The sequence below is a fragment of the Trachinotus anak genome, unplaced genomic scaffold, assembly GCF_046630095.1.
Source record: "Trachinotus anak isolate AG129_WGS33_773 ecotype Australia unplaced genomic scaffold, CSIRO_AGI_Tana_v1 ptg000002l, whole genome shotgun sequence".
In the NCBI taxonomy this organism is placed as follows: domain Eukaryota; kingdom Metazoa; phylum Chordata; class Actinopteri; order Carangiformes; family Carangidae; genus Trachinotus; species Trachinotus anak.
This window is the reverse complement of record NW_027273853.1, coordinates 15699664-15724139: the sequence shown is the minus strand read 5'-3', so window position 1 is coordinate 15724139 and position 24476 is coordinate 15699664. Positions and strand designations below refer to the sequence as shown.

The following is a 24476-nucleotide window of genomic DNA, read 5'->3' as shown; positions in this document are numbered from 1 at the left end:
TTCATCATGCTTATTTAACTTATCTCACACTGATAGACTTTAATGTATTGTGCTGTTTTATGCATTGTGTTCTGTAGTCCTTTTGTCTTCCTGCACAGGGACAAAAGATTCAAATTAGCTGTTTGTTAACTCTAGTGCTATTACTGTTATTATTAATTGTATTTTTTATTATATATATATTACATTGCGGGGGCATTGCCTTTTGGCTCTCTGTTGGATGGAGCCCATTTGTGCTCAGTGTTTAGATAAGTAGTGGTGCCCACGAGGGCTTGTGGCAGCTCATTGTGGTTAGGCTGAGTAGACTGGGACATTTGAATTGTTCAGTGCACCAAAATGTTTTCAGAATTTGAAGTAATACAGATTTTTCTAACATTTACTTCTTGATAAAATTGTCGCTGTTACATTGATGTTTTATTTGGCAGATCAACAGCCTCTTGTTGACAAACACAGTTGTATCTGATTACATTAACAGTGACTGCACTGAGCCCTGCTATTCTGCGTGCTGGCTCACATAAATAGAATTTAACCTAAATTAATGTTGTTAGTGACACCTGTGCTTTTGCTGCAATTGTCCAATCATAAATGGTTTTAATGCTGCAAGTAACTAAGTGATTTATTGCAGTTGCCTACTGAATATGTGAATTATCCAATAAAAGTCAGTTTTCTAAAACATCATTAAATGGCTGAACTGAAAAATAAAACTAGTTAAAAAATACTCTCTTAAAAATTATGTTACATTAATACAAATGTTAGACATGTGCTGCTCAATCAACATTTTTTATTCTGTGTAATTGACTTTAAATACTGATAGTGGTCATAAACCTGACAAAATGACAAGTACCAATACAACAAGGTCTATAACTGTGGCAATAAAATATGATCTCAGAAATTCTAAGCGGTTTGCCTTTTTGTGCTTTATTTGATACTGCTAAGTGAGTCTTTTGGTTAAAGTAAGTGATCATATGTGACTTTATTCAGCCACATTTGCAATGAGAGGTGTGATGTACTCTGAGTGACGCAGTCCAAAGGAGAAGCTTGGAGCTTTTGCTCTTGTGAAAGTCACCTAGGAGGAGAAAAAATTCAGTAAATGAACAAAAATGCAAAATATTTTGGGCATGTACGATGGTTAAATAGGACATAATGGGGTTTCTTACATTCTCAGGATAGTGTGCACCAGGTCCTGGTTTCTTTGTGGTTTCACCAGGAGCAAAGTTGCGGCCTGTCATGCTGTACTGGGGAGGCTTCTGCCTGTAAAGACAAGGGTCCACAACTTTGTAGGCAGCAGGGCCAGGAGTCTGGAGGGGAAATAAAAGTATAGAGAACAAAAGTAAATCACTAGATTTCTAGATTTTTTTTTTTTTTTTTAAAGAAAATTGCTTTCATGACTGTGCGTATGTACCTTCTTCAGGTCCTCATGGAAGCTTCCATTTTTGCTGCGGCCACAGAGTGAGTAGGTGGGAGCTGCAGATGTGACAACAGTTTTGGGCCCCAGCATTGGGGGAAGATTGTACGTGGCTGGACCTGCAGAATGAGCCATAGGTGAAGTTTATATTCTTTGTGCCATGAAAATTTGTAAGTCACAGCTTAATTAATGCTGACACACAATACAATATGTTACCTGGTATTTGGCTAGTGCTGAGGTCTTTGCTTCTCCCAGACAGAGAATAAGCAGGTGCAGAGTGGAAGATTGCCTTTCCTGAATGCTCTGGGGAGTAGTGGCCTGAAACACCAAAGATAGTTATATAAGAATACCCCTGACACGCAAACTGAAATCACAATAGTCTGAATCATAACAAAACCAGCAAATTATCAGCTTTGGGGGGGTAGTTTGAATGTATCTAAAATCAGCAGTATTTCATTGCCATGTGCTTTTACAAACTGTGTTTTCATGTGTATGGGGTTTTGCTGACCTGGTCCAGGGACCTGGAACAGTCTTGGCTCCTTTGGACGGCTGTGGAGTGAAAAAGCAGGGGTGCCGTCTTGGCCCACTCTGGTGAGGTTGGAGGGGACAAGGTACCTTGGTCCAGGGGAGCAATTAGAACTGGTCTGGTTATGAAGTGCCCCAAAGCTGAACACTGGTGCTCTGAATTTGGTAGGATCATGTTTATTGACACCTTTATTGCAGGAAACAAGGACAGACAACGTCAATTATAGTACTAATAATGGTGTTGGTGGTGAAAAAAGGCTTAATGGTCATTTTGGCTATACCTGTGAGTCCAGGCAGTGCATACTTGGGTCCTGGGCTACCATACAGAGCAGCTATGGGCCCTCTTGGCTTGTGGGGCCTCCAGATCCCAACCCAAGGTTCAGCACTTGCCATTACCTTGAGAGAAAGAGATAGATTGAGACCAAAAGCAAATTGGTAAATTGGCTTTTAAGTTAAATAAAAGAAGTCTAAGTTAAACAAAAGAATAATAACAGGAGTGCTTCTGCTGTCCCATACACTGAAGTGCAGAGGGAAAGCAGTACTTTTAAAAAGCCAAAAATGCACTTATTCACAGGGAGGTTGTGGCATAAAAAAATATTATGGAACGTAGTAGGTGTTCATTTTGTTGTTAGAAATGTGCATCATTTAAACATTCTGCACCATGAGCTGTTCCTCATTCTGATGTCACCAGGAACAGCAATATCACCACCCATTCAAAGCAGTAGTTTTTGAACAATAATAACAGTAATAATAATGATAAAAACATTAAAACATCTAAACTGTATATTCATTTTATAATATTAATATTTCTGTCTCTATTTCTGTGCAAAGTAGCAGGCTAAGTTACTGGATCATAAATCATTCCACTGGTCAATTTCCTGGTAGCAGCTTATGTATCTTGTAACATAGCAGTGAAAATTACATCAGTTCATTTTGGTCATTTAATGAAATGGTTACATTATAGGGAAGCTATTATTTGTCAGTATATACTTACAGGGTGATTTGCCGCTAAAGAGAAACCAATGCTACACCAAAATCATTACAGTATGTATCATATACCCAGAGTAGCCTGTCACAAAACCACAAGATGTCTACAAAGGGCATATGAACTTGTGAAATCAGTGACCGCTTTCAGTTTAGTTCATTTAGACTTCAAAGAAATAGGTAAATGACTTTACCTTGTAGAAATCCTGATCCTGTTGTGAGTGTCCCTCTATGTCAGGTTTTATTCCCCGAACTCAGCATGTGCACTGAACCCAAACACAGATTGTTTAGTGGTTGTCTACTTCACTATGGCAACGTTGCCTTGGAGACGGCTCTTTGACAGGCATGGTTAAAATGGGTTATGTATGAATACGTGTGTGAACAGTGCAGGAATTCCCAAATCGTGAACACATAAAGCACAGTGTGAAGATGGTGTAAGTGATTTATTAGGTGTACAAGGCTGTAACAGGCCACAGGGTCCCACTGTGACACTCTGGTTAGATTTCATCTGGTTGTACTATGGTACAGTAGCTTACTATTGAAAGTAGATATTAAACAAAATGTATTACATTTAACATTGCATGAGTGTCTTGAAATCTAATTTGGTGTTTTATTTCAAATTTAATATCTGTTCCATAACAATATGCAGGAGTGGCCCATGGCATAGGTGAGTTAGGCCTAGGGTCCCACCATTCACCGTCCACCTGAGTCTTTTTTTCTTTTTTCTTCTTTCTTTTTTTTTTCCATAGCTCATAGTTGATTGTGGTTTCATTCATATTCATATATGAGGGGATTTGATCTGAGGGCCTTTATCTGTAACCACACAAGATTAACAGTTGTATCAACCGTTCATTAAGGGCAACGAATGCTCAAAAATTATGACTTGTATTTCCTTATCAGCGAAGACTTAATGAAAAACATTAGGATGTCACAGTGAAGTTGACCTTTGACCATTTCGATATAAAATGTCATAATTTCATCACTTTATCCTATTAGAAATTTGTGTTAAATAGTGTCATAATTAGCAATTTAACTTGTGAATTCACATTATCTACATTTTAGTTGGCAACTTATATGATGTATCTAAAAATACAGAGACAGTTGGTTTTGAATCCACATTTATTGTGTTCTTGTTATATTTTGTGAACAGTATGACAGTGAGCCAGCATGAACACCACCAGCAGCCTGAAAATGAAGCAGCTACATGGAATTGTCAACCATGAAAATTCTTGATTTCTGGATGAAATACTGACAATTTTTTTAAAATGAAAACTGCTCTGATAGTTGTTCTAATATGGATTCTGTTCTTCAAAGTGTAGTATTGGTGTTGCAAGCCCTCATGAGGTATCTGCAGTTGTGGGAGGTTTCTCTCAAACTTGACTTCAGGAGCTTCATCAAAGTCGCAAAGTTTCCCATTTCCTCTTGAGGGCGCTATTGATAAAATGAAACAAAACATTGAATCGTTGATCTCAACTTTACACCCTCATATTAAAGTGTTTCAACAGCACACACGCACACACTTTAATGTATTATAATTCTACAATTGTCTTACTCTTGTAAGTGCTCGAATCAGCCGTTGCAGCACTGCATCTTCTCTGTGTGGGCACAGGCTAGTCACTGTACTCACACAGCTCAGCAGACAATAGATGGTGTGTCTCTGTGGCTGTAATAATATTGAAAAAAAAAACACTTATCTTTAAATCTAAAGAGTTTCAGAGTGCAAAGTTTTCTGAAGAAGACTCAAGAGACAGAGAGTTTTACTTGTGTTTCCTTACCTTCTTGATTACACTGAGAGGCTTCCTGTTTTGTGCCCCAATACACAACCTGTCTACATCATCTGCACTCAATACAGGCTCCTGGATTTAGTTGGAGGAAGCAAAAAGATTGAGAGAGGAATGCTTAACACAGTATGGGCAGTGCAAACTGAAGTTCAGAATATCCACAATTATTTTGGCTGGACCGCAATAACGGGGCTGGCTCTAAAATTGCGAAAGTGGCTGGGCGCTGTATTAGAGACAGACAAGAAAGATATTTTTTCAAATAATTTGTGTTGATTTTGATGCCACATCAAGATTTTAGCAGTGCTGAGCGGCAGCTTGGATAAGGCTTGGAAGTTAACATGTAGTCTTAATGGGCTGTGTTTCAGTCACTATTTCATATTTGTTCAGTTGTCTGACAACAGAAACAGAAAAAACATGTAAATGAGAACAGCTTTATTATAAATTCAGCTGTATTAAAATAATGTATATGTGAACACATAGGAGAGAATCAAACAGATGAGAATGGCTGAAACAAGCTTACGCTAGGCAGAATGCATGAATGACGCAATGAGGTCAGTTGTTTACAGTGGTTCCACAACAGTTATCAACTACATCCTCAATATCTCACATTGACCATTCACGGTCCAGCCATATGCTAGGTTTTAACATAGTGTTGTTAATGTATAGTTCCTGTATGAATTAAGAAAACTGGCATTATGGCCTCTTGTTTTGTGCCACTGACCCTTAATTTTTCCAGCCAGGTCCACAAAAGACAACTGAGAACATGAGGATCTGATTCAGTGACCATTAGAGCCCACCCACAGTCGCTACTGTTCAGCTCCTCCTGTGGAAAAGATGAGGTCAACTTTACAGATCAAAATCAAAGATCAACTGTAAAAATAGTTTTACACAGTTCTTTCTTTTACCTGCAGCAGAGCCGACCTTTGCAGTATGGTTTCTCCTGGAAGACCTTGGTCTGCCATTGCCCTAGCAACGGCACGGGCCACTGATGTTGGGCCTGGATTATGTGGATTTCTGCATAACTTCATATGACAGAGATCATAATGTTTTATTGCATTCACATTTTGTTTCTCATCAGCTTTTTTTCCACAGCAGGAACCATAGTTACCTCAATGTTGGAACTGTATTTGGGAAGCGCCTTTTGCGCTGTGCCTTTCAAGCTCCTATCACAGTTGTTTCTTGTTTTAATGCTGGAAACTGGGATGTTGAGTATATTAGGCTCCTTTTTGGAGGCCTGGTGACCTGGTGAAGGTGTGGCAAAGACTGGACTCAGATCAGTTCGTATCAGATCCTCTACACACCAATGTCTCTCATTTCCAAGTGCTGGGGTGCAGTGTGGACTCAGCTCCAGATCCTTCAGGACAGAATGAAACAAAGTAAGAAAAGCCTCAATGATCAGTTTGATTTTACAGAAGACCTTCAGATAATTCAATTACGTAATTCTGGATGCATAATGAAATTTGACCTCATTTACTGAGATCTTGCTGAGGTCAGAGTCACTGTAGCTGCGTTTGTCCAGGAGGACTTCTCTCTTCCTCTCCAGGAATCCCAACGGCTCATCCCAGGAGGACACTGACCCTGAGCCCACCCGTGAGCCCTTACGACCCTCTCTTAGCAAAGGCAAGTACTGTTTGGCCACCAGGGTCTCCCTCACAGTCCTGCCCAGTGTCCTCAGTGCTGACCTCTTTTCCAGCTCAGCTTGGACCTCTGGAGGAGCAGGGAGACCCAGCGCTAAGCAGGAAAGACGAACACACAGGAGGTACACCACCTAAAGAGATGGTCAAGAGGCTGTCAGTAAGGAACAGGAGGTAAACTATGTGCATGACACAGGATTTATATAGTATAATTATCAAGACTCCACCTTTGGTGTTTGTCTGAGGGTGCGTGCCTCCTGGCCATGCAGCAGTAGTGCCTGTCGGTTTAGATAGTGCTGCAGGGTGAAAGGGGCTCCATGCCGCAGGTTGAGGTCTGGGTATTGGACAAGCTGTGTACCAAGCAAGCGAGCAAAGTCAAACACCTGGCTGATCTGTGCCCGGGTTTGGATAGAGCGAGGCCGTTTGATCCGCACGTAGTGGACGGCCTCACTCGGGCTAATGCGCAGGGTGTAGATCAAGTAACAGGCTATCAGGACACCTGTTGAGCAGCAAAAACAAAGCGGACACACAGTGGCAAAAACAGTGAATACAGATGAGAGCATTCCATGTGCACAAACTGACAAACACAGTGCTTACATAAGTAGTAGATACGGTTTGTCTGTTTATTCCTACCTGTCCTGCCCAAGCCTGCATGACAGTGCACAGCCACTCTTCCTTCCCTCACTGCAAAGGCCAAAACCTTCACCCCATCAATTATGCCAACGAGAGAGGTCACACCAAAATCTGGCATCCCAAAGTTGTAAAAGTAAACTGCAAATATACAAATATTTTTACACATTAATGCATACAGGAACATCATGTCAATCCATATGGAGTAGTTGTATTTGTAGAAACACAGCATACAGTGTAACTTAGAAATTACTGCACCACAGATACTGATACCTAAACTGTTTCTGTTTATGCATATCTCCCACTTTGTGATTAGTACAGATTTAAAAGGGACAGTCAGTGCAATCTTAATAGTGGTAACATGGGACTGTCTCATTAGGGAAATGTACAAAAGTACCTAATTGCAACTTCTATGTTGTGTATTTAATGTATTAAGATCTCACTGTCATTGTCCATGAAGATCTGTGGAGAGTAAGTAAAGCCACTTTCAGGATCTAGAGGAGGTCCACAGTGAGCATGCTCTCCTGGGAGCTGCATGTTGATGATCGATTTGATGTTCAACCTGGGAGAAAGTCAAAATTATGAAGACAATGGGTGACTCTAATGCTCTGTTTGTCTTATAAGTAATATTGCTTGTTACTTAAGAAGCCAATGTCCAGGTTCATAATTCCTACAACTGCTCATGTATCGTGCATATCCGCATACACACAGGAGAACAATAAAGATGCTGCAGGAATAATAATGAACAGTGATCACCTTTGAAACTGTTCTATGATGTTGTACTTCTCAATTAAATGATTGGATGGTCGTGCCATGGCAATTATGTCATCCGTCACCCTGGGATAGAAAGAAGTTCATCATCACTGAACTGCCACTTTACCTTTTTTGCTACATCACGTAACAAAGCAACATCTCTGAGACTGCAGTGCAACTGTCTCACCAGGATGAGAAAAGGCCTCGGATAACCTGTTGGTTTAGCTTCCAGCACTCTGGTCCTTCATAGCGACAGTCTATTCCTCCACAGGCCAGCAGACAGAGGAGTCTCGGTGGGATAGCTTTTACCAGGTTCTCTCTGTACTGGGAATAGGAGGGCCGTGGTACTGGTATGTGTGCGGTCAAAGTTGGCATCATCCTGCAACATGGGAAACCCCCAAGATCAGCCTCAACTATCACACTGTAGATATGAAGGGTTATGCCCCAACTTGACTACTTGGCAGTCTCATATCACATTTTCCTGTTAAAATTAATGAGGTAGCGCATGGCCACTGTACAAGGGCCGTTGACAAAGATACACCTTGTTAAAGTGACAATTTTGATGCTTGTGTGCCAGTAGTTGTGTCTGGAAAAGATATTGAAAATAACCAAATACTTAGAATAAACAAATTATTTAAAAAAAACCTTACCTTTCTAATTATGTTGGACTGTGAGGTTATAAATCCCATGAATGTATTTTCATAAACCAAGAGTACAGGAAAGAGAAGGAAAAGGGTGTTGAAAGCAGCAGAACACACATGTGTTCCTCTACGCTGAACCACCCTGCTGCTTACAGATCCACACACTAACAAAACTGTGCTGACCCAGCTCTGCTAAGCCTGATTAGCTGTCATAAATACATTAGAACAGACATTCACACATGATAGCAAGCCAATTATATAATGCTTATACCTTCACCTGTAAACACTGTACGAATGCCCTAATTACCTAGTACCAGCTAAATCGTCCATCCATGATTTTATTTAGATTGTGGTGCAGAGAAAATACAAATTGCTGATCTTGCTGCAGTTAAGAAACACTCTGAAAGAACAATGTACGGTTGTTCATGTATCCTAGTCTCACATCAGAACACACTAGATGTCTCTCAGTTCCTACTATGTGAACAGATTTAAAGGCGCTATTGATGTGTGGAATGGCAACTTTAAAAGAAGCTGTTGAAAAATAATTAAAACAAACAGATTTCTCTGAATTTTATTTTGGTAGACCGTATTCAACCAAGTGTGACAGAAAACTGAAACATATCGTAGGCTGTGGTTTTGTGTCATCTGACACTTTGTACATCACCTCATGCCTGTGGGACTGGCTATCGACATATCGCCCCCTGCAGTGCAGCAATGGGAACAGCATAATAATGATGCCAGTGAAAGAAGCAATAAGACCGCTATCTTAAGGTGAAACTGTTATTTCAGTGTTTAATAATAATGTGTCAACAAGTGTCTAGGCCCAAGAGATGGAACACAAATACAAGGATGAAGGATGCACTTTCAGCTTGTGGAGACCATGACTTTGTAAAATCACCTACAAGATCAAGGAAGAACACAGACACCGCAGGTGATGAAGAAAAGACTGAATGCAACAATATCATCATTCCATATGTTTCTGGGACGTTTGATGGAGTGGATGAGTGCTGTAAGAAAAAATAGTCAAACGATAATTGAATGTGCAACACTCATCCACCGAGAAATTCAGTTTCTGCATGTGAATAAATTGTGCTTGTGGCAAAGAGATTTGTATTTGTTAAAATAAAAAGACTGAATCAAAACTGAACAAATGATCAGTGGTGAGGTTAAACAAAGACACAATGAAAAAAAATGCTTTTGTGGATGCTTGTGTATTGATACAAAGCAGAAAAAAAACTATAAAAAACAAAACAAAACAAAACTCAGTGTGCAACATTCCAAGCGTGTGACACTGACATTTTGACCCATTTTGACCCAGTTTGACACTTCAGTGTGACACACTGCGTGGGAACCTTTGAGCACAGAGCTGTTTTCCTCTCTCGATCAGTACAGATATTGACAAAGCCATTTCTTCTTTTACAGTGTCTTTGTTTGACCTCATCACTGATCCTTTATTCACAGTCTATTTTTATCAAAGGCAAATCTCTTCGACACATGCACAAGCAATTCAAGTTTCTTGATTTATGTTAAATGTTTAAAAAATGTTGATTTATAACTACAACCATTATAAATATTATCACTTTACAAGGCCTGAGTTGGATTCTGGCATCTGAAAACACATAAGGCAATTTTAAACAGCTCTTCAATTGACTTTGAAATGTTTTTGAAGTAGGACTTAACATAAAAGATTTATCCACCATCCATTTAAATCTGAAATAGCATAAACTATAAGTACAAAAGTATGAAAATTGACTAATATGAATTTACTACTTCTAGCACAACCAGAAAAGTTGACATTGAATAGTAGCTACAGCTAACACCATCTAGAGTCAGTGTTTTTGTGAACATCTGTGTACAGATACAACAGAAAACTGTGTAAAACTGACCCAATTATTACATCTGAATATGATTGGACAATGGCAGTCCAATCACAGAGAAGAGTTCAGTCAGAGGGCAGGTGGTCTGTTGCCTTTATCTCCACCCTAGAACCTGAAGGGTGTAGTCGATTTTCAAGATGGACGATGGCTCTGGGTTGATAATCCACTACACCTTTCAGCATTTTACAGTGGAGATGAAGGCAACAGAACCACTTGCCCTCTGATTGGACTTTTTGTGATTTGACTGTCATTCTCTAATCAGATTAAGGTGTAAAAATAGGGTAAAAAATTGTACTTGTAACTTCAGAGTCACACACTGTGGGGACTTTTACACTCAGTTCTCTGGTCTGTATGTGTACACACATTAACACAATTTGTAAAAAGAGGACAATTGCAGGTAACCAGCTCAACTGAGGGTCAAACAGAGAATGAGCTCAAGACACAGATCAAAGAACACTCAAGACACCTGAGCTGCCCAGTCAGCACGCCTGAGCGGCTGCTTCTCGTCCACCCAGCGGTCATGTGACTCCACTTGCAGCAGGTTGTATTATTCAAGTATAGTAAGTAATTCAAATTTGCATTTTCATTGTCACATACTCATGTGGACGTTCCATGACCATGTTAAAATGAAAATTGAAAAGCAGTTTGAAGATGTCACATCCTTGTGACTTGTCTCATTGTCTGTCTGGGGCAGTGGCAGCAGCTTGTTTTATCAGTCTTTGTACAACACTGTTTTATTTCAATACAACTCAGTGGAAATTTCCAGACGTAAGATTTAAAGAATTTTAAATGTATCACAATAAGTGATAAGAAAGAGACAGGAGTCTGGTAGTTATTCTGATCGCAGTTCACAGCAGAGATGCAACCAGCTGTGGGTATGATTCTCCTCAGCTCAGTCTGCTCCCTCTGCAGCTCCTCCTTGATCCCTGACCTAAATGCACTCTTCTTCTCAGCCAGCAGGGCCCTTAGATCTGGAATCTCATTCAAATACAAAATGTGTAAAAAATTATATCAGGTTGTTGTGTATTTCATCACTTCTAATGATGACTGCAAATCTATTTTATTATAATTTATTTATAAATAAATGCCGGTGAAACTAATTGTAAAATAAAAATAAAGAAAAGTATCTGCAGCAAACATAAACTACATCTGATAAAAAACACTTACCTGCTTTGGATTTGAGGAAAAGCTCTGAAAATAGCAGCTGTTGTTGTGGATTCTAGTGGTGTCCAGTTTTTACAGCAGAAAAAAAGCATCACAACCACCTATTTAACCTCATCAAAACACCCTGCAGTGTAATCCACTCCTCCTCTATCCAACTGTATGAAAACTGTATGAAAACACTGAGGCTGTCACTTAAACCTGAGCAGTGGTCCAAAAGTCCTTTTTACTTAGGAAGGTTCCTAACAGAGTGAAATGACCCAGAAGTGTCTAAGTGGCAGCCATGATAAGAGCTGGGTGAATTCAATAAATCAGGGGTTTGCAAAGTCTGAGACTGTGGGCTTCCCATCAGACAAATCCTGGAAAGAGTAATTGCTTTGTTTCGCTCAATTGCTGGATCGGAATCATAATAATGTTATTTGATCGCATAGACACTTGGGCCAAGATAGCCTTATACTGCTGTTTGACATAACTTAAGACTAAACAAAGTACATAGAAAAGGTCTGTCCTGAGGCCTTTATTCGTTTCTGACTCTGGGAAAGTAGAACACGTAACTGCTGTATCTCTGAACTATGTTTCTAACCAAATCACACAGAGTCAGGATTTATTATTTCCCTTCTATTCACTGAGCCTTCCCAGGAACTGTTGGGAGTCTCTCCAATGAGACCTACCACCTACTTTGAAAACCTCTACTATAAGGGATAAGGAAAGGAGCTTCAGTGCTTCCTATCTTATCTCCTTTAGCATAGGAAACACTGGACTTTCCTTTACAAAAGGAAAGGAGAGAATGCTGTCCCACAATTCCTTGATGCAGCAACATTTGAAGCGATTTACCCCACTGTAGTTTCACCACAGCACACCCACATAAATGTAGACACAACAGAGCACCTATATTCTCCTTTCCTAACCACTTCTCATTGACCTCAATAGTTTTGTACTAGTTTTGAAAAATATACTGCTTGGAATTATTAAGTGTGTTCATCAATGATGATGCCTGCTCATTTGGAAATTTTTTATAAAGATTGTCAGCCTTACATTAACTCACTCTCCTCTACCTATCAAGATTCTAAGTAACTGAAGATAAAACTCTTTTTCTTATTCCAAATAGATCATACGCCCTTAAAATTGGTTGATAAACGTAAAAATTATACTTCTTTCGTCCAGAAAAACCACTGCTCTCCTGATTATTTGTAATTTTTCACGGGCCAGTTTTGCCAGTTCCAATATGGCGGCGACGATGACGTCCGATTCAGTGCCCAATGAGACGTCTGGTTTTGAAAATGACCAATCAAACGAGTGACTTTTGAGACTAAACGCCAAACTTTGAGTATCATTTGTTGTCAGAACAAAGGTCAACTGCAGTTCAGTTCATAAAGGCTCTGTTTCCTCTGACACAGCACTGATTGGCATTTCTGATGGATTGCTTTGAACTCTCCGCTTGTTAGTTTTTACCTGTAAGACACACCCATGACAGCTATAACGCTTTGGTTATCATTCAAAATAAACTTGCCTGTCTGGCTATAATTTTAACATGACAACAGAAGCAGTATGATTTGCTGTACAGATAACTTAGACAAAAATAATATTAATGATGTAAGATGTGGTAGGAAGTGTGGTTTGAAAGTGAGTGATACATTACAAAAGACAGATCGGGGACAGATCTGTGTCTTCACTCACAGGCCTAAACAGACTTGATAGCAAAACACCCCACTTCCTCACAGTTCCTGATAGAAAATGCAAGCTGAGTGTTTTAGTGTGTTACTATGAAAAATAATGTGAGATGCAAAATCTGTGAATTTGGTATTCAAGAAATGTTTTTCATAATGATGATCTGAATGCATTACAGCCTCATGTCAAGGTAATAGGACAACTGCTTATCCCTGAAATGAGTGGAGTCCAAAACAAGTATTTTTTAAACACTGGATTTATTCAGAGCTTTTTTTTGTAAAATATTTTTAGCGAATAATTTTTAAGAGTGGCAGCTCCAGCATCTGCAAGCACAGGTTGGAATGTATACCCAAATAAATTGATGGGCTGGTATGTTTTTGTGTTTCAAAAGGGGTAGAATATAATACAATATACAGTATTTGCCATCAGCTGGTACAACAAACTCAGCAATAAGCACTGCCCAAAAGAAAAAGAAAAACAAACAAAGACAGCAACAGAAAAACATGCTACTTTACTGAGCCATGCTGACACTGGCCTTGTGTCAACACTGAAAAGACACTTCCTTCCTCCTTTTAGGTTAAAAAAGAATTACGGTTATGGAGGACAGAAGAACTGAAATTTTGATTAAATCCTTTTTCATGGTGGTTGTTAAAAAAAAGGAAGGAATAGGAGTGAGGACAAATTCACAAATGTTCAAACAGGATAAAATCCTGTTCAATAGTGAAGTCAAGTTGGAAGCAATCTACACTTGCACTAGTGTGGTTCTGCTACACCACAGCATACATTGCAGCACAAAAGGAAGTGTCCTATTGCATTATCTTGTCTTTCAAAAGCAAAAAAGTCACAAAAGCATCTTAGGTGGGAGTATGACCTAAGAATGAGATAAGGAAAGGATTACTCAGATTTGTGTAAAGGGGGACCAGAAGGCACAATGTTCCATTTTGGATTCATTTAGTGGGAGGCCACATGGTTCCAGGATACTAACAAAATCTGTGAAATCACTGCAATGATCGCCATTCTCATTCTACGGGCTACAAGCCTTTAAAGAAATGATTTGGCATCAGATTGAGGACATAGCAGTGATGAGCAAAGAGTCAGGTCTGCAAGGGAGTCAAATATCCACAAGGGGTTGTAGAGATGAAGAGCTTGTGGCAGCCTGCAAGCAGTCCTTCCCCAAAACTTATATTATCATATCCCCCAACCTAGGCTCGACAAGTTCAAAAATTATACAAGTGGTTGATTACTGCAAATGCTGCCAAGACAGGAGATAAGATGTCAAGTGGAAAAACAACTCCCATTACTTCCATGAAATTATCCTAATAGGCCATTTGCTCATCATGCAATTGGAATACAACTTTTTGCCATGTAAGAGTTTGGGAACAAAGAGAGAAAAGTAGCCAAGAGATAATACAGTAATAGTATTGATAACAAAATTAGAAATATGAGATAGTAAAATTTTCCAAAGATGATTACATTGCCCACCAGCCTTGTCCTTTTGCTGGAAGACCAAATATTTCTGGATTGAGCGTCTGTGCCTTCTCTCCTTTCCTGTGGTGTTCAGTCTCTCTCTCTCATCTGTCCAGTCAATCCTTTATTAGTTCTTGGAAAGCTCTTTGGATAGCCAGTCAAGTCCTTCATACAGCCCAGTGCCCTGGGTGGCGCAGGTTGACTCAATGTGCCACTGTGAGGTCAGAGATTACATGGTTTAAATTAAGAGACCATGAATGCAACTCCGCACATGCTTACAGCTGAATTTTACTGCCTCAGTAGGTATTGTGTTTCTCTTCAGATTACTTACAGTTTTGTTGCGGAGGGCGTGTAGGCCGAGTTTGTCTGTGAGTTCGCTGACTGATAAGGCATTGGGGAGGTCCTGTTTGTTAGCAAACACCAGCAAAACAGCATCTTTCAACTCGTCCTCCAGCAACTACAGGGGCAGAAAACAGATGAGGACATCAGCAATTAGACCTTATGTTAGGGCCAAAACACTTGTGCTTAAAGAGACTTCTAAAATCATAAGAATATTTAAAGACACCCAATTAACATTTTACAAAAACAGATGGAGTAAAACATCAACTGTATAGAAATACAATTAGAATTATGTGCTGCAAAATAGACTGTATAAGAGCACAGCCAAAACATGTTACACTAATTGTGGTTTATATGCCCGAGAAATGATGCAAAAATGGCAGTTTTAGTGTATTCTGTGATCTAAGAAGCTAACTACATCAACACAGCAAACCCAATTTAAGTCTGACTGGGCATTTGTTGCATGTGAAAAATTGGCTGTGATGTTTCAAGGTTAAAATAAAAACAAGCATATAATATAATGAAATTAGACAATGTAAACTGATCCAAAAAAATCAAAAAACTATAAATCCTTAAACTAGTGAGGTTAACCATGCAATCCACATATGAAGAGGTCCTCTTTACAAGATAACCGAGTCTTTATATTTCCCGAAGGCATGCACAAACAGATACAGATCAAGCATTTTTTTAGGACTGTCATCCAGTCACTATGTTCCACAACTCAAACAACACACAGAGAGTCCAGAAAACATAATGTGACTCTGCTGTTGTAACTGGTGTGGGAGGGTCATTCCACATTTAGGAGGGACAAACAATAATACTTTTTGTTCTGATTTAACCCCCATCACAATATGAGACAACTAAGTCAGAAACAGAAACTTACCCTAATGTAATGAAAATATTCTAAAAATCATGACACTCTCTGCCATTCAAAATTACACAGTGCACACTAATAATGCATTACTCGCCCCTGAGCTAAACGTATTAAATACCTACCATCTTTGAAAGCTCTTCTGCAGACTCTGCCACTCTTTCTCTGTCATTACTGTCCACTACAAAGATGAGGCCCTAGATGGGGAAAAACAGTGAAGAAGTTAGACTTACCCTTTTCTGAATTCAATTTAGTTATTAAATGATTGTACAAGAATTAAAACACTGTTGATTACTGTAGAGATAGATTACTGTACGGATTAAATTTTGAGATATTTGGAGAAATGAATCAATTCAAAAATGTGGAAGAAGTGCAACTTACATTAATATAGTGAATCTGCACCAATCTTAACAACAGTTTAAAAAATGCTGACAGTTCATCTTCTTTATAAACAGCAGTGATACAGCCAGACAGTACCAAATACAAATCTGTGGCTGCGTTGGAACTATGCCAGTCGACTGGGAGCGGCTGTTTCAGTACAATACTTGAGTCACTGACTTCTGGTTCATCATTATTGTATTGGCAGTATTGTATGGTATTGTACTGAAACAGCTTCACTTGTTAGAGCAGAAGTATATGAGAGCTGTGTATAACTACTGCCTCTCACTGAAACTGCAATTATTATTCTAAGCATGGGCTTGCTGTTAGACAGCACTGGGACAGTCACACTCATACCTGTGTGTTCTGGAAGTAATGTCTCCAGAGGGGTCTGATCTTGTCCTGGCCACCCACATCCCATACAGTGAAACTGATATTTTTGTACTCTACTGTCTCCACATTGAATCCTTTATCGGGGGAAGAGAAGGGGGAGATCTTTATCATACACGTCTTTTTAATGAGAGACACACATTAAGCAATCAAAAGGAACAAAAATAAACTTAAAGGTAGTGTTAGGTATAATGTATTGCTTACCAATGGTTGGGATGGTGGTTACTATTTCACCTAACTTCAATTTGTACAAGATAGTCGTTTTTCCAGCAGCATCCAGCCCAACTACAGGGAGGTGAAATGTGGTTAAAATCAACATTTGCATTGCATCAGAGGACACCAGAGCTATGGATAACAACACGCTCTAAATTACATAACAAGCGTTTTCCTATAAGTCTAACGTCAGACAGCTGAGGACATGCAATAACAGAAGACATGTGACTGCACAGAGCGAAAAATCTATAGCCTTCTGAGCTATTTTCATTCATTACTGTGGAGGAAAAAACGACCCACAATTATTAGAGTTGACCTTAACATAAATAGCTTTACTTCATCGAGAACATATCACATCCTTGCTGACCGGAAATAAAATTGAAAATGAACGCAGCACAATGGCATTTGACCGTCTAACGTCATGAGGAATAAGTTGCCCAATAACTATTTAACCGAAGTTTAAAAAAAAAAAAAAAAGGCAACGCGTTACCGTAAAACAGATTAGGTTAAGTTGTAAAAGCTATCGTGAAATATGTTTCTCACAGATTATCAATAAACTGTTTTTTCTCAACTGAGTTAGTGTGAGGAAGTTAGGAAGCAATTGTTCGGGAAAGACACACCTGACAACGCCATCCAAACTTCGTTTTTGGAAAAGAAAGATACTAAAACGTAAATACACAGTATTTTAACTTAAAGCCGTTTTCGGGATACAGTTATCGTTGGTATATTTCGCTGCCAAACTTCCTTTAAAAAACACCCGAAATCCGTAAAGTAAGGCTTGGTGGTGAACTCGCTGTACAATCTTTTCAAACAACGATTAATTCAATGGCTCTTATTTGTATTTCAGTTCCGCTTCTGTCCCAGTGTTATAGTTAGAAAGCTTTAGGAGTACACTGCCATTAGAGGCTCATCAAGAACTAGCTAACTACTTGTCTAGCCACGGCTAAAGCTAAAAACCGTGTCGTTGAATAACGACAGCCAAACAAAGCTTTCACTCACCCATCAAAATCCTCATCTGTTTTTTGCCAAAGAGTCGGCCGAAGATTGACGAGATGGTGAGCCCCATAACTGGCCGAGGATGTTTGAGTCTATTGAAATAGCACTTATATTAGCCACAGCGGGGGCAAAGTGTGATAATTTCACACTGGTCCGGTTGCTCTGATTCAGGACTACTGCCACGTCCGGGCCAACGTGGAATCCACGACGTCATCAGTTTGAATCAACTTTATCAATACACACATGAACAACTGGAAGCAGCGACGTTAAGAGCGCACATGTTGTTTTTATTCCACACACATTTCAGCTCCTCTATTTATACAGAATACCCTGTACCACTATTTTTAAGGAGACATGCTTCAACCCAATGGAGAAGACAAAAGACTTGTTTTCATCTCACGATATTAAATGCAAAGTCGGTTTCTACCACTAGATGTCCCTGTGAGACAAACGTTTCAAATGAGGGTGTGTTGTGAACCTACAACCTGGTTACCTGACTTCAACAAGTGAACAAGTAGTCACTGTACTTCACAGTCACTTGTGTGTGTGTGTGTGTGTGTGTGTGTGTATAGCTGGTTATCAATGCCACAGTTAACTGTCTGTTATGTCTGTTATTTTTGGTTGGAAATTTGGCTCTAAAGAGGGTAATAATCTAAACAGCACAGAGGAAATAGCGTTTCACTATTTTTTGCCTGCCTTAATTGTCTTAATATCTTGAAAGACTGGATAGGAAGGACAAGGAATATTCTCTTCCACCTGGGGATTCCCATTTAAAAGCAGTGCAGCGACACTAGAGATACAGTACAAAGGAAGACATCCAAGCACACACCCACAGCAGGTGGAGTCAAAATAGCAGCATGTGACAAGGTGCAGATGTTTATAGAGGTGTGCCTTCATAGGCAAAGGCATTTTCGCAAACGCCTGTTATGGAGACAGATCATTAATCTGTGCACAAACAGAGCGTGAAGTTTGGATACACTGATTATTGGATATCTACCATGGAGCTCAATGGTACACTGAGTGGAGGTCAGGTAGGCATTACACTTAATACTTAACAGTGTATCACAGAATGAAATGAAAACAGCTTCTACGCATGGAAATCTTTAGGAGGGAATTGATTGCCATACATTTCTGAAAATGTGTTTGCATTTTGTCTTTCAGATTGATGTTCTCTCTGTCGTGTACTTAGTGTTTCTCACTCCCAGGTAATAAGCTTCCTCATACTTTTTCAGTCTCGTGCATGAAATATCTTACCAGCTGTATTTACATAGTTGGCTTATTTCATGACATCTGCCAAACCAGTAAGGTAACATGTAACTAGAGGCAGGCTTATTTTTTCTGGCTGAATTCCTCCAGTCTGGCACGTTTCTGTACTATTTAGGAATGTTCCCATTCCATCTGGGCATTTATAGGTCATTGCAACCTTTGTTGCATCCTGAAATTCAAACATTAGGCACTGAATTGTTGCTCACTGGATAGTTGCCGCTGCTTCAAACTTAAGAAACTTCCTTCAGTGAACATAATCACCCTGCTGTTGTGTTTTTGCTTATGAGTCATTAGCTCTCTTTCTTAAGGTTTTGACAAATGAAGCAAAACAAACTGGTGAAGGAGAAATTGCGGGAAAATTGCATGTCCTTTCTGCCTTCAGTTAGTTTTTACAAAGCCAAGAGGAAGTTAAGATTTAACTTGTGCACCGTTTTACAAGTGTTTTTTTATGCAGAGGTCACATGTGCCTGAGATAAGTTGTCTTTGAAAGAAGTCTGTCTCATCCTCAGACACCAACCTATCCAATAAACCTGTCCTCATTTCCTCCTCATTCTTTGTAAACCTAATGCACATGGTCAAGAATCTGATTAAATTTGATGATATGATATGATATGATTTGATTTTGCTGCTACTTAATAGTTCACATATTTCTGATTAACTGCAGTGTGATTGGGAGTTTTTCTGTCCTGGTGGTTTCCATAGTGAAATGGAGGCATCTACAACAACAGGTGAGTCAAGTTGTATATGTCTGTGGATGTGTGTGCCTATATCCTTGTGTCTGGGTTTGGTGAAATGTGCTTTTCTGCTACAGTATTTTTTGGCTGGTTAAAAGGAATTATATATTTTATATTTTGATAGTTTATTGATTTGGTCGTTGCTTTGCACCGTATCACTGCAAGTGTTTTGGCACAGAGTGACTCAGTGTTCAGTGGCTTAAAAGGCAGCGTAAAACATATAGATTTTTGTGTGTTTGTGTGTAGGTGCACCTCCTGGTGCAGCTTGCCCTGGCAGACCTCCTGGCTGCTCTGATCCTGATGTCCACCAGTGCCATGAACAAAATTGGAACCATCAACAGGGTAATCATCTGCCTATACAGCCTGCCACTGTCACTGGTGAGGAACTGAGCTCTTACCAATACAAAATAAATCATTTAGATTTTTCATTCTGGTGGGAGAATGGATCACATCAGAAGTTAAATTTTCTTAAACAATGACAAGAAAGTTGAGAGAAATGTGGAGAGGAAGAAAGGCTTGGCTACAAACATCCACTTAGAGTTTGGTACTCTCCAGCTGAATTATGTGAAGAGTTGAAGATCAGGTCTCAGAATTTCCCCCGAGTCAGTTGGAACTGAGAGGAGTCACGTCATTCTAGCAGTAAAATACTTCACAACGTTGTGTTCGTTATTATTGCATCTATAAAGCGAAGTGGCAAGCCTCGTCTTGTCCTTAGTTATTTAAATGTTATTTTACCCTTAGCCTGAGTGACACTGCACGTTTAATGTTGTAACTACAGTATTATATAAGTGTTACAATTCAAAAATGTTATACTGTGTCTGCAAGACCGACTTGTGACTTACAGAGACAGCATTAACTTAAATCCAAAGTTTTCTGAACACATTATATATTACAGTGATAAGAGTTCAGGGCAGAGTAGACATTGATTTACATAAAACAAACAGAGAAAAGAATGTAATGTCAGAACAAAAACAGTGTTACGCAGTTTCATTCAGTTCAGGTTGTGGATTTGTTTCAGAATGTAGATATGGAAAGTATTTAACCTTTATTACAGTAAAAGTTCAATATTTAAAAATAACTGTGTCAGTTTACATTTCTGAATTGACTGACCTGGAAATAAAGTAAGTTCAAGCCAGAGATTTCTTGATGTTCTTATATGGATGTGTGGACTCCAATAGGTACTGCAATGAAGTTGTTATTTATTAAGATATTTAAGATGATATTAACCCATGATAAACTATTAAAGGGATAGATAGATAGATAGATAGATAGATAGATAGATAGATAGATAGATAGATAGATAGATAGATAGATAGATAGACATGTGTAGCTTTTTAACAAGCTAAAGTGAATAATAAAATTGTCCTCAAAAAGAATCGTAAAAAATGTCCCCATAAAGACAAAGAGCAAGTGTCTGAACTTGGTGGGAGTGTTGTTCTCCAACCTCAACAATGTAGCCTTTTCAAACAAACAGATTTTGGATCTATGGAGTAGGACGACGAGAAATTTGAGCCAGTCAGCAGCTGCAGCAGCATTTAATGTATGCAAAGAAACACTTGTATTTCTGTGTGCTCATTCTGTCAGCTCCATGATACATATTATCACATTTGTGTTTTCTGTTCCAGACATTTTACTTTATTTCATTTCTGCTGGTGGTGGTTTACGCATGGAAGTCAAAGACTGGAATCCAAGGATGGAGAGCAAGACCAGCAGAGGATGAGGGCAGACTGGTAAATTGTCAGCTGCGTTCGTAGATTATAATTTGTCCAGAAAAGAGTCAGGATGGATTCAATAATTTATTTCTCACTATCTGTCTTGGATTACAGAGTCAGTGTAGAAGGAAAATAGTGGCTATACCTGTATATGCCATGGTGTGGTGAGTTTTGTCACTTATTTAAAAAAAATGTAATCCACTCATTAAACTACTTTTCCAGACTTAGTGGATATCATCCAAGCAAATGCAATTTAATTCTGTCTCTCTTTATGTCCAATATCATAGGTTGATCCCAATTGCAGTATACTTAGCATATGTGCTCACTCACTTCATAAAAGTGGTTTTGGTGATTCCGATCACTGACAGATCACTGAGTGGGATCGTCCATAGTGAGAGCACGTACTGCACCAGGTGAGCGCACAACCTTCAAAGACGAACTTCTTTCAAAGTCACTTCTTTCAGAGAAGTTACAGAAGTGAAATAGGTCTGTTCCCCTGTGTTTCTGACCTTTGTGATTTTTCCTTTTTTCTCAGTTGTATTTTGTTCTTGCACGTCTGGAGGGACTCCTGCCCAGATTCTGTGAGTATAAAGCTCTCTCATGACACACTTTTACACACTCGCATTTAACTAGGCTTTCCTGTAAACATTTGTTTTCATTCGCTTTCTTTTAATTCACAGTTGTTTATTATTGCTTCCTTATTGTTTTATTTCTTTATATTGTGTTATTAAAAGGAAGAAAGCTTCTACTAATAAGCAACTAGTAACAGCTGCTATCATGTTTTGTTTTTGGTTTTTAACCAGGAGAAAATCCATGACATTTTCATCACAGTTTTCCTTTTCCTTGTGGTGATACCAGTGATGCTGTCTTGCTCTGTAAGTCATAAAGAATTACAATGTCTTAAAAGGACTGATTTATGATTTTGCAATACTATCTAAAGGCGTGGGCAGTATATTTACATGTGTGTAAACAAATCAGTTTTGTTTTTGTTTTTGTTTCAGGTCATTTACTATCACGTTGGTAAATGGTATGAAAGACATCAGCATCAGAGTCTTTTTCCAGTGGAAGGAGACGGACGTTCAAGACGGAGATTTAAAACAATGATTTCTACATCAAGGAATATGGTGATGGTCATCTTATTCTGTTGGACACCAGGTACATACACAGATTTACAGATCATCTAACTCATTTCATTGGCTCTGATTGGAACATCAGACTGATGTTCAATGTTTCTTCCTCCTGCAGCTCTTGTCCTCATTCTGATGTCCACCCTCGCAATATGGACAAACATTGAACAGCACAGCCTATTTGGCCTTTATGTGATACAGGTACATTTTTGAAGCTCAAGATTTCAAATGACAGGAGACAGAAAGAATTTCATCTGATGTCTGAGTTGCAGGAAATAGCATTATTTATTATATTTTTTTCAGGCTGCCAGTGTGTCCCTGCAAGGTTTCCTGAACAGTATGGTTTACGCCTGGAGACGGCCAAACTTCACAGAGGCTGTTCTTGGGGAGAACACACCCCTGGTGGCACACGGCCGCCTCGCCTTCTTTGATGAATCGCTGAGGAGTTCATCTTGATTCTAGAGTCTAAACAGGCTCAGTGAAATTGTTGGCACAACGTACTGGTCTGAGAAAGAGTGACTGCCTGCACACTTCATCACCGTTTAGACTGAAAGATAAAATGCTCTCGTTCATGGACTGAAGATGATAAGAAGTAGAACAAAAAGATGAAGGAAACTCAAAGACTCTTTAAAGAAGCAATGACTTGTAGTGTTTTTCATTGCAACTGCTGAATTTTTCATGTAGTAAACAAAGTCATGGTAGCTGAGGTAGCATATTTTCGAGTATAAATGGGGACAAAAGGACTTCTGGAAAAATTGTGGACTTCTGTTGTATTTATATGTGCTATTACTGTTTTATCAAAGACTTAAAAGATGTCATAGAGAATTATGGATGTGGTGTTTGATTTATATATTATGTGTTATCAAATTTATTTGTAGTGTTTCATAAGGTGCCAGTTAGCTGTTTTATTATTGACTTGTTATTCAACAGTACCACCACACTCTGTAGTTCAAAATAAGAATGATGAAAAATCCTGTCATTGTTGCAGACTTAGCAGTCCTGTCATTGTTGGGTACTTAGCAGTCACCCTTCGGTCATTTCAGAAGCACATGTCATCTGTGATAATATAGAGTTCAATCTCAGGAGCGTGGAGCATGACAAGAGAAGGAACAAAGTGTCTGCTTTGTCATGTCTGGGTGCAACCACAACTGTTAACTTATCTCATAAAAAATACTGTGTGGTTGTGTAACTGAGGTCTTATATAAGAACTTTAGCTATATGGTCTCACACACGTGCAGGCACGAAGATCAGCACAATCTCATGTTATAGTGTCTCAAACTCCATGACAACATTTGACAGAATGCAGGCCAACCTGTGATCGCCATGCTCACTCATTATCTGCTCCACTGTAAAGCAAACTTGATGCTCAGTTATGACTGTGAGCACTTGCTGAGGGCCATATAGTCACCTACATGGGTTTGAGTTACATATAATAAAACATAAGGGTTAGACATAACACAAGGTTTGTAACAATCTAACAACTGCATGGTTGAATCAGACAGGAGTAACACAGAGATACATTTCTGTCTTTACATTTTTGTGTCAAAAACATTTTTTTTCAATGAGTTTAATATGAATTCAGTTGAGGCAAGAATTACAAACACCTTTGTATGATGGTAACTTTAGCTATTATCACAGATCCAAACATGAGTCATTTTATTGTAATAAAAAGCCACATAGCCTGCATCCCCTGCACCTTTTGACCTCATTTTAGTTTCCTTGGAGATTCATTATCTGATGTGCATGAGACATCCTGCCTATTCATAGATATTGTGACAAAAATAAGGACTTTGCACCACAGTGTTCTTAAAAAACAGCCATACTCAGCAAATATCAAGTACCTGGGAAGACAGATTTGAAAAATCTTGTTCCTTCTAATAAAAGTATTTGGTCAGTCTAGTGCAAGTCATTATATGTGCCTTTTAAC

The 24476-nt window shown here is 39.0% G+C and overlaps 4 protein-coding genes across 6 annotated transcripts; 1 reads left to right on the top strand and 3 right to left on the bottom strand.

Moving 5' to 3' along the window:
• Nucleotides 1-758: 758 nt before the first annotated feature.
• Nucleotides 759-3260, bottom strand: cimap1b (ciliary microtubule associated protein 1B). Its single transcript, XM_071501332.1, has 7 exons — nucleotides 3106-3260; nucleotides 2209-2323; nucleotides 1911-2114; nucleotides 1619-1720; nucleotides 1400-1521; nucleotides 1155-1295; nucleotides 759-1063 (listed from the first exon to the last, which is right to left on the bottom strand). Exons 2-7 carry the CDS (start codon nucleotides 2318-2320, stop codon nucleotides 971-973), a joined length of 774 nt encoding a protein of 257 aa, XP_071357433.1. The 5' UTR covers nucleotides 2321-2323; nucleotides 3106-3260; the 3' UTR covers nucleotides 759-970.
• Nucleotides 3261-4012: 752 nt separating this feature from the next.
• On the bottom strand, nucleotides 4013-8503 carry LOC139627164 (protein tyrosine phosphatase domain-containing protein 1). 2 transcript variants are annotated; one of them, XM_071487869.1, is made up of 13 exons: nucleotides 8360-8503; nucleotides 7897-8088; nucleotides 7713-7793; nucleotides 7400-7518; nucleotides 6960-7097; nucleotides 6554-6825; nucleotides 6158-6460; nucleotides 5801-6046; nucleotides 5598-5714; nucleotides 5414-5515; nucleotides 4687-4767; nucleotides 4464-4574; nucleotides 4013-4342 (listed from the first exon to the last, which is right to left on the bottom strand). In XM_071487869.1, exons 2-13 carry the CDS (start codon nucleotides 8085-8087, stop codon nucleotides 4220-4222), a joined length of 1884 nt encoding a protein of 627 aa, XP_071343970.1. In that variant the 5' UTR covers nucleotide 8088; nucleotides 8360-8503; the 3' UTR covers nucleotides 4013-4219. The 2 variants fall into 2 exon arrangements, with proteins under 2 accessions (XP_071343970.1, XP_071343977.1); XM_071487876.1 differs by having other exon boundaries at nucleotides 6167-6460; nucleotides 8360-8486.
• A 4791-nt stretch (nucleotides 8504-13294) lies between these two features.
• On the bottom strand, nucleotides 13295-18088 carry LOC139634685 (ADP-ribosylation factor 4-like). The gene is made up of 6 exons (XM_071501323.1): nucleotides 17714-18088; nucleotides 16706-16786; nucleotides 16469-16578; nucleotides 15859-15930; nucleotides 14855-14980; nucleotides 13295-14737 (listed from the first exon to the last, which is right to left on the bottom strand). The coding sequence occupies exons 1-6, from the start codon at nucleotides 17778-17780 to the stop codon at nucleotides 14651-14653; spliced, it is 543 nt and encodes a 180-aa protein (XP_071357424.1). The 5' UTR covers nucleotides 17781-18088; the 3' UTR covers nucleotides 13295-14650.
• Nucleotides 18089-18275: 187 nt separating this feature from the next.
• Nucleotides 18276-24449, top strand: LOC139634676 (transmembrane protein 116). 2 transcript variants are annotated; one of them, XM_071501304.1, is made up of 12 exons: nucleotides 18276-18741; nucleotides 18872-18915; nucleotides 19641-19704; nucleotides 19957-20088; nucleotides 21336-21440; nucleotides 21537-21586; nucleotides 21710-21835; nucleotides 21958-22003; nucleotides 22226-22297; nucleotides 22424-22577; nucleotides 22668-22750; nucleotides 22853-24449. In XM_071501304.1, the coding sequence occupies exons 1-12, from the start codon at nucleotides 18709-18711 to the stop codon at nucleotides 23003-23005; spliced, it is 1062 nt and encodes a 353-aa protein (XP_071357405.1). In that variant the 5' UTR covers nucleotides 18276-18708; the 3' UTR covers nucleotides 23006-24449. The 2 variants fall into 2 exon arrangements, with proteins under 2 accessions (XP_071357405.1, XP_071357413.1); XM_071501312.1 differs by having other exon boundaries at nucleotides 18276-18736; nucleotides 22853-24448.
• Nucleotides 24450-24476: the final 27 nt, after the last annotated feature.